The sequence below is a fragment of the Choristoneura fumiferana genome, chromosome 2, assembly GCF_025370935.1.
Source record: "Choristoneura fumiferana chromosome 2, NRCan_CFum_1, whole genome shotgun sequence".
Lineage (NCBI taxonomy): Eukaryota > Metazoa > Arthropoda > Insecta > Lepidoptera > Tortricidae > Choristoneura > Choristoneura fumiferana.
The window spans coordinates 17,781,448-17,798,499 of NC_133473.1; the positions used below are offsets into that span (position 1 = coordinate 17,781,448).

The 17,052-nt window shown below is 40.1% G+C and overlaps 1 protein-coding gene and 1 long non-coding RNA gene across 2 annotated transcripts; one reads left to right on the forward strand and one right to left on the reverse strand.

Moving 5' to 3' along the window:
• The first annotated feature begins 872 nt into the window (after positions 1-872).
• On the forward strand, positions 873-4,111 carry LOC141445299 (uncharacterized). Its single transcript, XR_012453309.1, has 2 exons — positions 873-1,337; positions 2,332-4,111. It is a non-coding gene; the product is annotated as an uncharacterized lncRNA (long non-coding RNA).
• Positions 4,112-4,589: 478 nt separating this feature from the next.
• Positions 4,590-16,587, reverse strand: LOC141445297 (cubilin-like). Its single transcript, XM_074111097.1, has one exon. It carries the CDS (start codon positions 16,570-16,572, stop codon positions 5,155-5,157), a length of 11,418 nt encoding a protein of 3,805 aa, XP_073967198.1. The 5' UTR covers positions 16,573-16,587; the 3' UTR covers positions 4,590-5,154.
• Between the last annotated feature and the right edge of the window lie 465 nt (positions 16,588-17,052).

A 17,052-nucleotide genomic window follows, 5' to 3' on the forward strand; every position in this document is an offset into this window, starting at 1 on the left:
CGATATCAATCCGATTAATCGATACCATGAGCGCCCTTAATCGATTAATTGAAATCGACACAGTTAAAATAATCGATTATCAATTAATCGATAGTTCACCATCGATTACCATCCCTACATCACCATGCTATTTTTGAAATTTGTTAAACATTTTATTCAGATACATAATTGTCAAAAACACTATTTACCCACCGAATTAAGGAATCAATCGTAAATAAATAAAAAAAACTAATTTATAAAATTAACTTTATATTTAGCGTTTTTTATTTCTACGTTCTCCTATTAGTAAGCAAATTGCTTTTGCTGGTCATACTGACCCTAAAATGTACCCTTAGCAAAGTTAGCTAGCTAGCACCAGTGTTGCCAACCCCACCATAGAGTAAAACTGTAGATATACTTGAAAACAAAAACGAAAAATAACTAGAAAACTGTAAATATGAAATAAAATAAAAAACAGTAAATCTAAATCTACATCTTTTTGTTATTTTGTAATATTTAATGATATTGGAGTAATATAAACAAAATACATAATAGGGAAAGAAAAAAAAAAAACATGTAATCATAAAGGTTTTAATCAAATTAAGTTCAAGCCAAGTTCAAGCAAAAGTTACATTTATTCTACGTCAAGTAAAATTAGTGTTATTTATAAACTAATCTAGCACTTCATCAGACAATGTGACTAGCGATTTTTGAGGAAGCTTGCCTTGAAAATAGTCTATACTATAATTATGACTAAGGGTACTTTTTTTTTGGTTCGCGCGGCTTGCGCATACGCCACTGACTTAGTTAATTACGGACTACACGTAGCAAATAAAATGGACGATGCCAGCAGGGCTACTACGAAACTCGAAACTCCAAGTTCGTGTCGTGCGCTCCCTCTGACACTTATACTGTTTAGTACGAGAGCGAGAGGGACGGTACGATACGAACTTCGAGTTTCGTAGTAGCCCTGCAGCATCTTGAATAAAAAACTGTAGATTTCGAGGCCAAAACTAAAAACAGAGAATTTCCATAAAACTGTAGATCTACAGTTAAAGCTCTAGGGTTGGCTACACTGGCTAGCACTATGAATGAAATTAATCTTATTGTCTTTGAAATTAAACCGCAGCCGCGCCCTTCCTTATTGGCCTTATTGTTTTCTGTTGGGTTCACATCACATCACAGTATTCACAGTGTGAAACTTACAATCTTACGTAGGTAGTTGAGTGTTTTTTTGCTTGCTCTAGTGGTTGGTAAATGCAAACAAGGAATTTATTGAATTAATAGCAATTCACAACCGATTCTGTTGTACTTACATTTGTTACTTTTGCTACACTATTCACCACTATGTTGGAAGTGTAAGTACATAAACACATTTTTTAGCTGCTTTCACGTCAGTCTATCTAATGACCAACTAATGGATACTTATTCCGTGCTAATGAGTAATGATAATGAACGCCAATTGTCGCCAATAAATGGATTTCATTTGCCTTGGTTGGTCTGGACGGATGGTTTAGTGAACGTCAACATTGGTTCATTGGCATTTCCAAATGAATCTAACCATTTTGCCCATCGACATCTATGTACTTTAGTCTTTCTTTACGGCATAAATGTCGATAATTTTTCCAAACAGTGTTTGAGTGGAGTGGTGCCAGCCAATGGTAAAAGAACTTAATTATTTTTCCAAAATTGCGAAATTAACTATACAAACCAAAATGCATGGAATTTTGCACCAAAAACTGTTCGTTTGAAGAACTCAATTTGGATTAGTTAGGGCCATTGACATCTGTGTACTAGACTGCATGTTTCTTTTCTTAAATCAAAACGGCGCACAAAAACAGTTCACAGCGCGGTTTTGTGAACAGTTCACTATAGTCTGTTGACGTCCGTGACAGCGGTTGTGTCAAAGTAATATTGATGATTGAAGCAATGCTTTTGTTCCAAACAGCCAGTCTAGTGCCGTAAGGTACATAGATGTCGATGGTTAGGGCACAGAATAAGTAATAGTACAAGTAGTTAACGCATTCACTGCCGCCTGACTTCCGCAGGTGCCACCGACGCACATGTGCGTTCAAAATGTATGAATAATTATGACAGCGGCGCTCGGCGAGGTTCCGAAAACGCATATGTGCGTCGGTGGTAGTGAATGTGTTAAGTTAGGGCATATCTTTGAAGGCCAATGATTGTGGTGTAGTAGCCCAAGCTTCCTCACTCAATCATCATCATCCCAGCCTATATATGTCCCACTGCTTGGTTCAGGCCTCCTCTCAGAATGAGAGGGCTTGGGCCGGAGCTTTCCTTACTACCCCTTTCTAATTTGTTTGTTTACATATATCATGTTTTTTTTTTCAGAACTCCTCGAAAACTACGGAAAGGTCCATGCCATACATTTTTGTTTTCAATTATAAGCAATGGCAGCAGTGATGAAGTTGTAATTGATTTTGATATTGATGACCTGGCCATGATTCAATTTAAATTTAAAAATACTGGGGATTCTGGTGGGTCTCATGTAACATATGTTACAATCATGAAACATGAGGTGGGCAGGGACTCTGAAGTGAGAATTAATGTGACTTGTGGGACAACGACTTTACAATCGCAATGTAACTCGAAATTACTAAGTAAAACAAAGGTGGAATTTAAGCATGGTGTATTTAGATCAGATTTAGAAGTATGTGTTGTTGTGCGAAAAGTTAAATTGGTTGGATTTGCAAGCTTATATGAAGATACAGATTTCACTGATTTCAAGCTGTCTGCACCAGACGGGAAAGTTGATGTGCATAAAGCGTGCTTGGCTGCTCACAGTGATTATTTCAAGAGAATGCTTGCTGGCCAGTGGAAAGAGACTTTGGAGGGATGTATTGAAATGGTGGGGCTCAACGTGATTAATCTTCGGCACTTAAAGGAATATTTGTATTTGGGCACTCTACCTGAGGGCCGCACAGAGTTGCGTCCATTGCTGCTTCTAGCAGATGTATGCTTAATGGATCATCTTAAAACAGAATGTATTACTAAGCTTGTACAATCAACTACAGCTGAAAACTACTTTTCTCTCCATGACTTTGCTTGTGGATACAATATACCTGAATTAACCATTGCTATCAAAAATCTAACTTTGGATAGTGTTGTGGATGAGGCTTACCAATTAAAAACAATTGAAAACCTGTCACAATGTCAGTAAGTGTTTCGATTTTCTAAGCACTCTACACACTACATACACACACATACACGCACATAAAGTCAAGTCAAAGTCAAAGTCAAAATATCTATTCAATTTAGGCTATAACAAGCACTTATGAATGTCAAAAAAAAAATCTACCACCGGCTTGGAAAAACCTCTGCTGAAAAGAATCCGGCAAGAAACTCAACGAGGTATATATATATATATTTAAAACAGATTTACAATATTATTAAATGATATGTATACATCAGAAGTATTTAACACAACTTTATTTTTAACACAGCATATACACGCACACACACACACACACACACACAACACACACACACACACACACACACACACACACTTTCCCTAAACGTAAATCTATTATTTCGTAATAATATAAGCTAGGTATAGATATTAATATTAAGGTTTGAGTTAAAAACTTCCATACTTACATAGATTTATGTTGTAAATATGTAAAACTCTTGATAAAGGCATATTATAATCAATCATTCATAAAAATAATAATTGATTTTTATTAAAAAACCAGACGAGCATGTCAGGCCATGCTCAGTGGAGCCCCTAGCTGATAGGTAGGTACTAAAAAAAAAAAAACGCTAGGAAAGGGGGACACTCGCATCCTAGAAAACATCAAGTCGGTCCAGCCGTTTTTGAGTAATTTCGGGAACATAAAAAAATTAGACATGAAGAACTTTAGTAGCAAAAGAGCGTATCTCCATAGCACTATCACAGACAGACCCTCTGCAGCTTCAACTGCTGGACGGATTTTAAATTATAGGTATTAGATTCGTCATACATAATCATAACTGTTGGAGTGGCAAGCGTATATAATATTTCAATATGGCGTACGCGAAAAAAAATATGGCCGGGATATTTAAATAAAATATTATTGTAGCAATATTGGTAACAAATTTAATAAAGCTAACAATTAGCCCATTCTAAATATATGTATGTTTTAATACCTACTTTTAACTACTTACAGTTTTCATAGAAATATCAAATAAGCATGAAAATAAAAGAAATTTTAAAATCAAAAACCCGACTGCCGTAAAAAACTAAAGAAAAAATAAGCTAGGGTATCGATCTATTTAAGTAATTTAGGAGCTGAGGCCGTATTTTTGCGAAATCGGTCATTTGATTGCGATCGCAAGGGCCACAAACGTTAGGCAATAGGTACGTCACGATTTTGAATGGGTCCCACTTTTAAACGTTAAGATACTTAAAACATAGTTCTAGACCACTTTACTTGTTTTTCCTTTTAGTTTTATTGCAGTCCGGTTTTTTGGGTTTAAAATTATTTTTTTGTATTGATCCCGCGAATCTGCGAAATCCCGGATTTTTAATTCAACTCCAGATCTAATGGTAATGATTTACGTGCGCGAAGCCGCAGGTAAAGGCTAGTGAGGAAATAAAACAAACAATACACAATTTTTAAACGCCTTATATTTCGATATTACACTATATTAAAATTATACTAGGATAGTATTTAAGACTACTATTATAGTCAGCCGCAGAGAAGGAAGGTACCCCTCTATGATGTCGGTAACCACACCGGGGGTTGCTTATCTTTGCAACTGACCCTCCGTACTAATATGCTACTCAGTAATCCATAATTCTTATAATCACAAAAATAGATACATGTACCTACTTTTTTAAATAAGTACAGTAATAAAATAAGTAACCATTAAGTTATGTGAGTCAAGTGTCAATTAAGTCGATCGCCGCATCCAACTTGCAGCGGTTGCAACAGTGTAAAGGTCACGCTAGTCTGCCGCATTGGGCGAGTGACAGCTGCAACAGCTGCAACCGCCGTTCGTTGGCAAGGTGAAAAAGTTTGGCGACCATATTGGGTGAAAGAAGTGGTGTACCTAATTGCCGCGTTAAGGACCTAGTAACAAAAAAATTAAAACAAATCGTGTCATCGAATGAGAGGAAAACGAGCATGTGGCAAATACGGTAGATACCTACTCTTTCCATTTAACTTTTAACTAGATAACACCAATGAAATTCGCAACCCATCCCGTTCCGCCATTGTTCAAATTTGTTGTAAACACTATTTTAACGTAGTTATCGTTGCTCGTGTAATCAGTCGGCGTTTCGTCACAATACGTGGATATTGTGTCGCCGTTTCTTTTGACCAATTTTACGTAATTCTGGTCACACGCCACGCCCAAGTCAAACACTGAGAAGTCTAATCGCAGTTTGGTATTCGCTGGTGTTTCCAGCTCCCATTCGCAGGTGTTCGTTTGGCGATAGATGTTCGGATATAAAGGACTCGCCACGCGGCCGAATTCGTTCGTTAACTTGCCACCGCAGCCGCGACCTTTGTTAGTTATGATATAATTCAAGTCATAGGTAACGTGGTCATTGCCAACGTTATGAGAACGCAGAAGCAGATTATTACCCGTTGAAAACACCGTTTCGTCTGAATTTGACTCTGTGGCAATTTTAATTAAACTCGGGGAACTCGTGGTTTTTCCATCAAATACCTGTAAATATATGTCATCATTCCAATAGTCTGGGGAGACGTTGATGAAGTATGCAGATATTGTGTAGTTGGCAGGTGCACTGATAAGGGTAAAACAATCCCCTTCTTCGCCTTCCTGCAGGTCGGGGTTGTACTCATTGTACCGACCCCCTTGTATACGACCTTGTGGTTCAGTGTAATTTCTCCCACAGTCGCCGAGGTAAACTACCTCTACTTCGAAGCCTTTATAGTGTTTTAAATCACTATTTGGAGAAGTAAAGAGATCCATAACTATAGAACCGTATAAGTAGTAGTCATGGGAGCTTTGATTGCCACAAAGCTCAAACCGTTTCGGTAAATTTAGAGTTTCCTCAAAGTAATAAGGTGATGCGAAAAAGTCGTTACCATTATATTCATGAATTAACTGACTACCAAGACTTATATTAAGTGGCATGTTACGTCCAAAGATTACAAATTTATCAGCGGTGCAATGATTCATATCGAAGTCACCTGGCTGCAGGTCAAGATTATTTATTCGGATATGAATCATTCTGTACATATCAGGCGAGATAAGTTCATAAGCACAATGTAGTCCTCGCGGAACGAATCCTGTTTGATAACCCGGTGATCGGATCACTTGTTTGTTGTTAGAGATAGTGAACGTCGTCTGACCACAAGCTGTGGGATGAACGCTTAATCGAGCTCGGAATCCTGAACTGTTCATTTCGCCATCCGTGGATAGCCGGATACTCATAAGATTTCCTGTAGATGTTAGTGGCGGTGGCATAGTATGACCACAAAACATACCAATTTGGGAACTGCCTGGATTTATTCCATCTTGGATTTCAACATAATCACAATCACATTTATTGTAACCAATAGCAGTTTGGTTAGTAACGTTTGTGCAGGAAGATACATGGAAATTGAGAAATTCGATTTTGATAACTTTGTCATTTGGCGCATGTAGGGTCCAATAGCAATCTAAGAAATTTTCGTACACGGTATTATTACCTATCAATGGAGAAGTGAGTATGGACGACGAAGTCTCCACTAAGTTTAAATGACCACCGCAACCGACAGATTCCGCGTAACTGAAGAATATTCCTATTTTGAATCCTTCGTAGTTAACGCTTCCGTCTGTAACGAAATGTAATAACATTTTGGTGCCAGTGCTTCGGAATACGGGGATCTCTGACTGTAGAAAACCGCATGTCTTTATTATTCTCTCATTTATATCAAGTAAATGACCGTTATAAAGTTCTACGTAATCGTAATTACAAGAGCGGGCTTCTAAATTCATCTTAATGAACTTTACTACCACAATTTTATCAGCCGGAGCCTCAATTGTCCAGGTGCAGTTCATATATGTGTCGTAGATTCCGTCACCCGATGTTAATACTGTAGGTTCGTTTACTTTGCCACCGCAAGAGTAAATAGCATAGGATAATTTAAAACCTTTCTTTTGAATATATCTGTCAGTTTTAAAATTAATTAAAACATTCTCTGAATAGCGCTTCTGTGCTGGGATTTCAGATCCACAGGACGAGATATCTGGGTAATCATATTGGGCAGAAGTTATAGTAATATTATCATAAGAACAGTCAGGATATGTCCCTTCAAGTTCAAAGTCCAAAAATTTTATTAACACTTTTTGACCAGGAGCGGATATTTTATATTTGCAATCGAGTGACGGCATGTAGTCTCCTGGATAGCCAGGACTATATAAAAATTGTTCTTTTTCTTTTGCTGTGAAATTACCTCCACAAATGGGGCTCCACATCGCTCGAAATCCGTCTAAGTTGATTGTACTATCTGTGCGTAGGACGACTTTCATCTTGTTGTAAGTGGAATTGATAACCTGCGGCGGCGTACGCCCACACAGCCGAGCCAGTTGTACGTATTCATCGTCAACCCAATCGTACACAAAAACTGTATCCTTTATGCAATTAGGTGTGTCTTCAATCACAAATCGGCCAATAAATTGCAAGGAGACGCTGTTGCCTAAGTCTGCCTCTATCTCCCACGAACATTCTTGGTTCTCACTATAACCTTTTGGATAGTTAGGGGAAGCAAATATTCTGTCGTATCTAGTTAAGTATCCGCCACATTGATGGTTGACAGTCTCAGCTGTAAGTTTAATAGAAGTATCATTTTTCACATTTGAATGATATTGAACATAGATTTCTCCTGCTCGCAAAACTAGTGCATTTACTTGCATTCTTTCCTTACAATAATCTCCAACTACAGGATAATTTTCACCAAGTCCGAAACTTACCTTTATGAATTCATCAGAACACCCAAACGTAAACGTTCCGTTTAGTTTTATTTGTACCCTATTTCCCACGGGCACTTTAATAATCCATGCACAGTCTATAGTATTGCTATAACCATGCGGAATATCTAAAATATTAACAGGGCCTTGTCCAACCTGTAATATTCCCCCACATGGCTGCATTTTCCACTCCACATGGAAATATAGTGAGCTGGCTTTATTTTTAATTGCATTTATTTTCAAGTTCATACCGCTTGATGGTATCCTAAAATTCGCCTCGTTATTGCCACAGACATCTCTCTGAAATATGAGCATTCTATCTCCCCACTCTGCTTTAATTTTCAGCTTAGGATCGTTATAACGGCACCGCGTTGTGCTTTTTACAGAAGAATTAACTTTTACGTTAATGTATATACTTTTGTACTCAATATTATGTCCATCATCATCATCATAATCATACTCTTCGTCACTGTTTTTATTATAACCATTATATGTCCACTCGCACGAGTATGATCGCTCGAGAGCTGGTGAAGTGAGTTCACCGCTAATGCCGGTCAGAGCGCCACCACATAGCGCCAGTTCATTTGAGCTGAACTTCGCCTTAAATCTATGCTGAGAAGCTGATGATGACATCCATATATAAATTCCAAGTTTGTTTCCGGTTGATTCAAAAACATTGTTTGATGAATTGTAATCTTCGCTGGGTAAATTTTGAATAACAGTTTGGAAGGAATTATCATTGTAAATGCCTATTCTATGTGAATCAGTATTAAGATCAGAGTCTTCGATTTCTAAACGTATCCGTCTTGATTTATCTGGCACAGTGATCAGCCAGTAGCAGTAGTGAAAAGTTGTTGTCCTGGGATAGCCAGGTGTCATCAAGTATCCTTCCGGAGTTGTTATAGTACCACCACATACAGGCCTCGAAGAATTAAATTTAATCCGAAATCCTTTGTTATCAGCAACTTGTTCCCAGCTGGAGTGTTTACCGACATAGTATTTAATTAAAAATTCATCAGTAAATGTTTCAACGGGGTCGTAGGAATCTTTAACGTCTTCATTGCAATATATTTTTATTGTTTTGTTTACTCCACTTGTATCTTCTATGGTGACCTTGGTTGTACAGTAAGATTCAGAATCCGGTAAGTCAATAACTTGAGGTTGTATTTGGAAAACATGTCCGGGAAAGCCTTTAATGTGCCACTCACATAGTGTGCCTTCCCGTAGTGCAGTTAAGTGGGGATAGCCGGGAGATGTCAATTCTCCACTGTTGGCTATTATTGTCCCACCACATATGTCAATGGAGACATTTGCGTTAAAACCGACATTTGGTACATCTATTTGGGTAACATATTTGAAATACAATCCATTGCCAGTGGATTTAACGGATCCTGGGTTCTGACAAAGCGGATCTTTGATGAGTGGTGATAGGCTTGATTGACCGTCTCTGATCTCAAGAAATTCTTTTTTGCAGCCATAGTCGTATTTTAAATCAAATCTATCGAAATCTACTCTGATAATTTCTCCTACAGGGGCGCTAAACACCCAAACGCACTCTGAATATGGCATCGGTATGTTTGGATAATTCGGAGTGTTCATTATTTCCCAGCTGTGGTCAGCATCTAGTTTAGAAGTTACTCCACAGTCGACGTTTTTTTCTTCATAGTGCAATCTGAAGTTTTGGAATGGTTCAGAGTATCTTGTCAACTCATAAGTTATATACAAACGATTACTGGACGATTCCATTTCTTTACGTTTTTCATGAGAATAACCGCAATATTTACCTATTAGAGGCGAATCCCGAGCGTCTCCATTGCGAATAGTGACGTATTTACTGCAATCAGTTTCTTGATTAGTCATGTTGAAGTGTTCGAATTTGAATTTTATAACGTGACCTGGTCGTACTTTGACCCGCCATTGACATTTAACATGACTCCCAGGATCGTATCTGTACTGTTCTTGATCGTACCACGTTGTTTCAATTTCACCCGATGAATCGGATAAAACACCGCCACATTTTGACTTAATCTGGGCGCGAAAACCTTTTTCGGTTATAGAGTAATCGCTAATGAAGCTTATCTTCATGAATTCGGTTTCCACTTCGGAATCGTGATCTCCTTCAGTTGTACAAAAGTGATCTTTGACGGTCTTCCACTGAATGCCAGTTTCGGATGAATGCACTGAAATGTGATCGGCGAAACAATTGGGTCTCTCTTCCAGTTTCACGTCTAAAAACTCTACACTAAAATGCCGGCCCGGTGCAGCTTTGTATATCCATTCACAATTCAGGTCATTTTCATACGAATCAGGATAACCTGGCGACTGGACGTAAATTGTTTTTCCTGGTAGTACAAGTTGTGTTCCATTGGCCCCACAGTTGACTACCCCATCTTCATCAACGGTATCTTCGACATCGTAAAATTTACTCCATCGGACGTGAAATAGTGAACCGGTATTAGAATTGTCCAATTTAAGTTTTACAAATACAATATTATTAGATGTTTTAAATTCTTTTGAGCTGTCATACAATACGCCGCAAAGCTCTTGAAGAAGCTGAGCATTGTCGTCATACCCGTCATAAAAGGCTAAATAATTGGAGCACTCCGATCCATACGTGTGAATTTCTAAATGGTCTACTTTTAAAGCTAGGGGTTCTGACCCTTGTGCCACAATTCTCCAAGTAAACTCGCCCGTACCATCGTACGATGATGGATACAAGGGAGAAGAAATTTCACCGCTTTGTAAACCTGTGATTTCATTTCCGTGAACAAAACCGTAGTGCAGTAAGAATCCTTGACCTGCGTTCTTATTGTCACTGTGGAATTTCAAATATATTTTGGATGCTTTGGTAATGTTAGTTGGTATCGTATTGCCACAGTAAACATCTATCAACGGCCCGGCACCGTCATTTTCACGTAATTCCAGATAATCTTCGTTGCAGCCTTCAGAAAATTCCAAGTCAAGTTTTTCAAACACTACATAAACTCTGTTACCGGGCGATGTGCTTAGTGTCCATTCACAGTCAGAACTTACAGGATATGGCAGTGGAAAGTTCGGTGAAGCAATAGTACCTTCTTCAGAAGTGAAAGTACCTCCGCAGGCGTTAGACAATGCTGTGTAATGGGCGGAGAATTGCCCAGTGATATTGTTGGTGTACGTACCCAGCTGAATTGTGAGCGCGCTCCCTTGACTCACAATCATTTTTGGCACTTTATTTCCACAGTATTCGCCGATAAGTGGTCCGTTTTCATCATTTCCTTCTAAAATTCTAAGGTAGGAAGCTGGGCAAGTTTTATTAGAAACGATATCGAAATTTTTGGGAATCGATATATGAGTTACGGTCAGTGTTATCTTCTGATTTGGGTTTGGTGCCACTAAAGTCCACGTACAGCTTCGGTTTGAGTGACTTATGAATTTTTCATTTGAAATGATACCGTCTGAATAAACTTGTATAACGGCTCCACAGGTTACCGTGAAGTTAGCCTTAAAACCCTTAGCCGTTCCGGCGCTGTCAGATACGAATTGCACAGATATCGTGTTGTTTACAGATATAAATTGAGTAACTTCGGCCCCAGGACATATCAATTTAGAGTAATTTTGAGCCACCAGGTCCTCTCCAGTTTCATAGATTTTGATGAAATCGTCGCAATCATCATCATATGTTGAGTACAAATCGATATCTATGAAATTTATTTCAATTCGATTATATTTAGGTACAGCGATACGCCATATGCAATCAGTATTAGAGTCATAATTTTGAGGATAGTTTTTGGAATTAAATACTCCCGATAGCAAATTAAAGGTGCCACCACATCTCGCTCGGTACGAATCGAAATGAGCAGTGAAGTAAGCACCTCTCAGATTAGACTTTTTCACATATCTCACCAGCATTATGTTAGCATTTGATTGTAGCGACGAAGGACCCCGGCGGCAAATCTTTGAGATAAGCGGGGAGTTAGTTGTTTGTCCGTTGTAAATTTCAATAGCATCTGACGTGCAATTGGTACTTTCCGTTAAATATATATCTGAAAATGTAATAGAAATGCTTCTACCCAAGGGTGCTTCTATGATCCATTCACATTCCATCTCTTCATCCGAGGCATCTTTTTTGTCCACTGACAGAGATCCGTATCGTTTTCTGAGTATTCCCCCGCAGCCGTATCTTACCCACTCCAGTCGAAAACCTGTGTTTGCCATAGAGGAGGCCCCAAAAAACTTTATTTGTAAAGTATTACTTTTGGAACTGAAAGGAGCCGGTGCTGTGGACCCGCAAAGTTTTTCAGAAAAGTTTACATCTGGTAGCTGTCTCGTTTGTAAATAATCAACATCGCAGCTGCTGGTACTTAGTACTCGCCACGGCGGTACACTACTTCTAAAACGTATAAGTCCCATGGAGACAGGATAATATCTTCTAATTACATATTTGTAAATATCAAAATGTGTGAAAGTGACGTTAATTTTATGACCTTTCGGCGCGGTAATAGTCCACAAACAATTTAAGTTTCCTGGGTAACTTCCTGGGAAATCGGGACTTTCAATAATCCCGTAGCTACCAGTTAAATTATTATTGCACACTGTGTTGTAATTAAGATAAAATCCTTTACCTCCCAGATATATATCGGAACGAAATTTAACTAAGGCGTGATTAGATGAGGTCATTATTCTATTTGCTGCTGGTGACATTTCACAGTATTTACCTAAATCGGGATCGTTGTGTGTGGGTCCGTCAAAAATTTGTATATAATCATCTTTACAATTTCGTGTACGTTCCAGATCTAAATCAGCAAAAGTTATTTGTATCCGGGAACCAGGACTGACAACTATTTTATAGAAACATTCCGCATTATCGTTGTAGACTTGTGGATAGTTGGGAGAAGATATGGACCCCGTGGCACTGGTTAAAGTTCCGCCACAGCCTGTTATTGTTCCGTCCCATTCGATTTTGAATCCTCTACCAGTTAAATACACGTCCGAATGAAAGTGAATATAAATGGTGTTTGAATGTGATGTAATGAATTTGGATCGGAAGCTTCCACAGTATCTGCCAACTTTTGGTGAACTCGAAGTTCCGCCGTTTCTTATTTCTAAGTAATCACCACGATCGCAATTTCCACGCAAGGGTTGTTCTAGATCAAACTCTGAAATATTTAACTTGATTTGTTGGCCAGCAGGAACTGTGATCGTCCATGTGCAGTCACGATTTCGGTCGTAAGTTTTAGGCCAACCCGGGGAATAAATGAAGCCATGAGTCCTAATAAACGTCCCTCCACAATGTGATCTTGCATCTAAGAATGAATAAAGCACAGAAAAACCGGTTGACCGTATGCTGCTATCAGACTTAAACTTCAGCATTAAACGATTGGTAGACGATGTCAAGGCTGGTGGTGACGTGCTTCCGCAGTAATGCCGTAGCACATTATTTTCATTATTGTCGTCTATCTCTGAAATTTCCAAGTAATCACTATTACACGAAGACATATCTTCTAAATCGAATCTGTTCCAGGTTAGCTTAATAATGAATCCCGCAGGAGCATCCAATATCCACGTGCAGGATTGATCATTTTCATATCGTTCACCAGTACTGCTGGGGTAGTTGATAAGACCCGTCGACTCTTTGTAAATACCTCCACATTTACTATTAATCGTTGTGTAATTCGCGTAGAATCCAGTGCCAGTGATACTCATATCCGAATTAAACCGTAAGTACATGTAGTTGTGTGTTGACATTTGGGTGGGCGGCGTGTGTTCGGTACCTCCACAAAATCTACCTAACAAAGTGGAGTTAACGTCTGGACCGTCTCTGATTTCAACGTTATCGTAGCGACAGTTATAATATCTATTGTCCTCTACGTCAAAATCTTGGAAACTCAATTGAATCGCTTTCCCTGGGACAGTCCGGATGATGTACTCGCAAACTTGGTTTTCCGGGTAATTGAAGGGATATCCTGGAGATTTGATGACACCACTGTCACCGACAATTGTGTGCTGACAGACTGTTTCGTAAGTTATTTTGAAACCGTCAGAGGCCTGGTTGTAGTCGCTTTTGAATTTAATAAAGAGATTGTTCGAAGAAGAGACAAATGATGATTTTGGATATGTATTACCACAAAATTTACCGTAAAGTCGTGAATCGGGCGAGGGACCGTCGTAAATTTTGACATAGTCATACTTGCATCGTAATGAACGCTCCAACGCAAAGGATACGAATGTGATTCGAATTTTTGTGTCCGGACGTGTTCGAATTTTGTAGTCACACAATAAGTTATGTAGATATTTGCCATTGTACGACGGTGAGACGATTTCTCCTTTATCTGATGTAAAGAAGCCGCCACATCCCGGCACGCCTTCGATGGGAGCGTAAGAAATTTGAAAACCATGACCCGAACCGTATGCGTCTGAATGAAAATGAATAAGAATATCTGAGCCAGCTGAATGAACGGGTGCAGGCTGGGTAGAATTGCAATACTTGCTTATAAGTGGGTCGCTGTTGTGTTCACCGTCGTATATGGCTATATAATCATAAGTACAGTTGGCATGTATTTCGATATCGAGTTCAAAGAAGTGTAGTTGAATTCTTTTGCCAGGGGTTGTTTGCAGATGCCAGTAACAATCTCTATTTGGTGGATATGTCCCTGGCGAACCAGGGGAACTTATCCGTCCATGCTTAGTGGCGTCTATTTCACCACCACAAAACGGAAGTATACTGTTCCAATGAAGGCTAAATCCGTCCTTAGCTACTGTACTGTCAGATCGAAACCAGAAATATAAATAATTATGACTGGATATGATGTTACCTCCTTTAGGAAATACATTTCCACAAAAACGACCTATGAGCTGATTGGCAGAACCGCGACCGTCATGAATTTGCAAAAAATCATAGTTACACTCAGGACTACTTTCTAAATTAAATTTACTAAAAGTTACGTTAATCACTTTTTCAGGTACAGTTCGTATCACCCAGGCACATTTCGAATCATGTGTGTATGTAGAGTTATGCAAAGGATAATAAAGACTGCCTTCTTCGCTATCTAAAATGCCGCCGCAATTCTTAACTGGTGTGTCACAATATTCACCTGTGTATTGTGCCGAACATTCACACCTGAATCCTTTCGGCAAAGTAGAGTCCTGCCTGCAGAAACCTCCGTTGTGGCACTGGTTATTTGCACAGCTATCAGCGGGTGTGTCGCAATGTGCGCCGCTGTAGCCGTTGAAACAAATACACGTGTAACCCATATGAAGGGCGTGGCATTGACCGTGAATGCATGGGTTATTTTCGCATCGCTGTGTGGCATTCCCACCAGTAGCAACGTAACAACCATGAAGTCCTACGCCGTCGCCTGCCATGCTGTCGGGACACACACATTGACTGGCTTGGCCACCCAGGCTGTCTATGCATCGGGCTGAGGGGTGGCACCCGCCACGGTTGATACTACAAGTGCCTCTCCAAGTGCAGGTGACCCCGTCTCCTACATAGCCAGGTGGACAACTTCCGCAGATTCGCGAGCCGATGGTATTATGACACGTGACCATGGGGCTGCAGCCGCCGTTAGCAATTGTCAAACATTCGTCTATGTCGGTACAGATAAATCCATCTCCTTCGTATCCTGGCGGACAGTGCCCACATCTAAACGAACCCGGGGTATTAATACACTCAACTCGAGGATTGATTGAGCAGTGTGACCCTTGACTGGAATCACACTCATTGACATCTGTTAAACACACAGGTCCTGTGCCATTATTCGTCCACCCTTGGTCGCAAATGCACATTATACCTTCTGCAGTAGGGACGGGAATACAGGTACCATGCCCGCACATTTCGTAGTTACCACCTGAGCAGTCTTTAAGTTTTCTAGTACAATGGAGACCAAACCATCCGAATTTGCATTGGCATTCGTATGATCCAGGTTTATTAATGCACGAAGCGCCGTTTTGGCACCCCAAATCCGTTCCAGCGAAGTTACGGCATTCGTTGACGTCCACATCACAGCTAGTTCCCTCCCAATTTGACGGACATAGACAGTGGTAACCACTCACCAATGATAGGCAAGTGCCACCGTGCTGGCAGGGGTTGGACTGGCATGCATCTCTTGTCATTGACATCAATTGATTTTCAAGATTTGAAAGTTTCGTGTTTATTCTATTTATTCTCCTCCAAATGGTGGAAACGTTGAACTGAATGCTACTCGGCAAGGCATTATCACGGTTCTCTAAATTATCCAATCTACGTAATATGCCATTTGGTCCATTGATATAGTTGTCGAGAGCATTGCTGGCCGGGGCCGGCCGCGGCGCGCCGCCGGAATTGCTGCTTCTGTTGATGGCGAGGAGGTCCAACATACCGATGTACACGCTCGATTTGGGTCCATTGGGAAGTAAATATATATTTTTGTCAAAGGCTGGTTCCAGTATTAAATCGCCATTGGATGTCTTGATTTTTGGTCGATCTTGATACACTTCACAGTCGAGGTGGACAAACCACACAAGTAAAAATAAACACTGTACGAGTAGAGAGGACATATTGTCCAGAGTTGGCGCTGTGCCGCCAGGCTCCGAGTGACTGCCGGCGGCTGGCCCGACCGCGCCGCGCTCGCGCAGGGGGCGTTGCGCCAGCTGGACCCGCTGTCCTGTCAACAATCCGCCCCTTGCTGATAGATAACTTAAGGCCATGTGTTTTTGATGTATGAATGTTTCATTGGAAGTTTAATCAGTGAATCAAACCAGGGCTGTAGTTGGAATATATCTGCAAAATAATTCAATTAAAGGTCGAGATTTAGGGGCTGTTTCACCATCCATTGATTAGCGTTAACCGACGGTTAAATGTGATGCGCTCCGTCTATTCGAACAAAACAAATAGAGACGGCATCACACCTAACCGCCAGTTAACACTAATCAATGGATGGTGAAACAGCCCCTTAGTCTTTATAAATTGCAGGTGGTAAGACCTTGTGCAAGGTCCGCCCGGATTGCTACTACCATCTTGCTCGCTTATCCTGCCGTGAAGCAGCAGTGCTTGCACTGTTGTGTTTCGGCGCGGAGAGTAAGACAGCCGGTGAAATTACTGGCACTTGAGGTATCCCATCTTAGGCCTCTAGTTTGGCAACGCATCTGCAATACCCCTGGTGTTGCAGATGTTTATGGGCGGCGCTG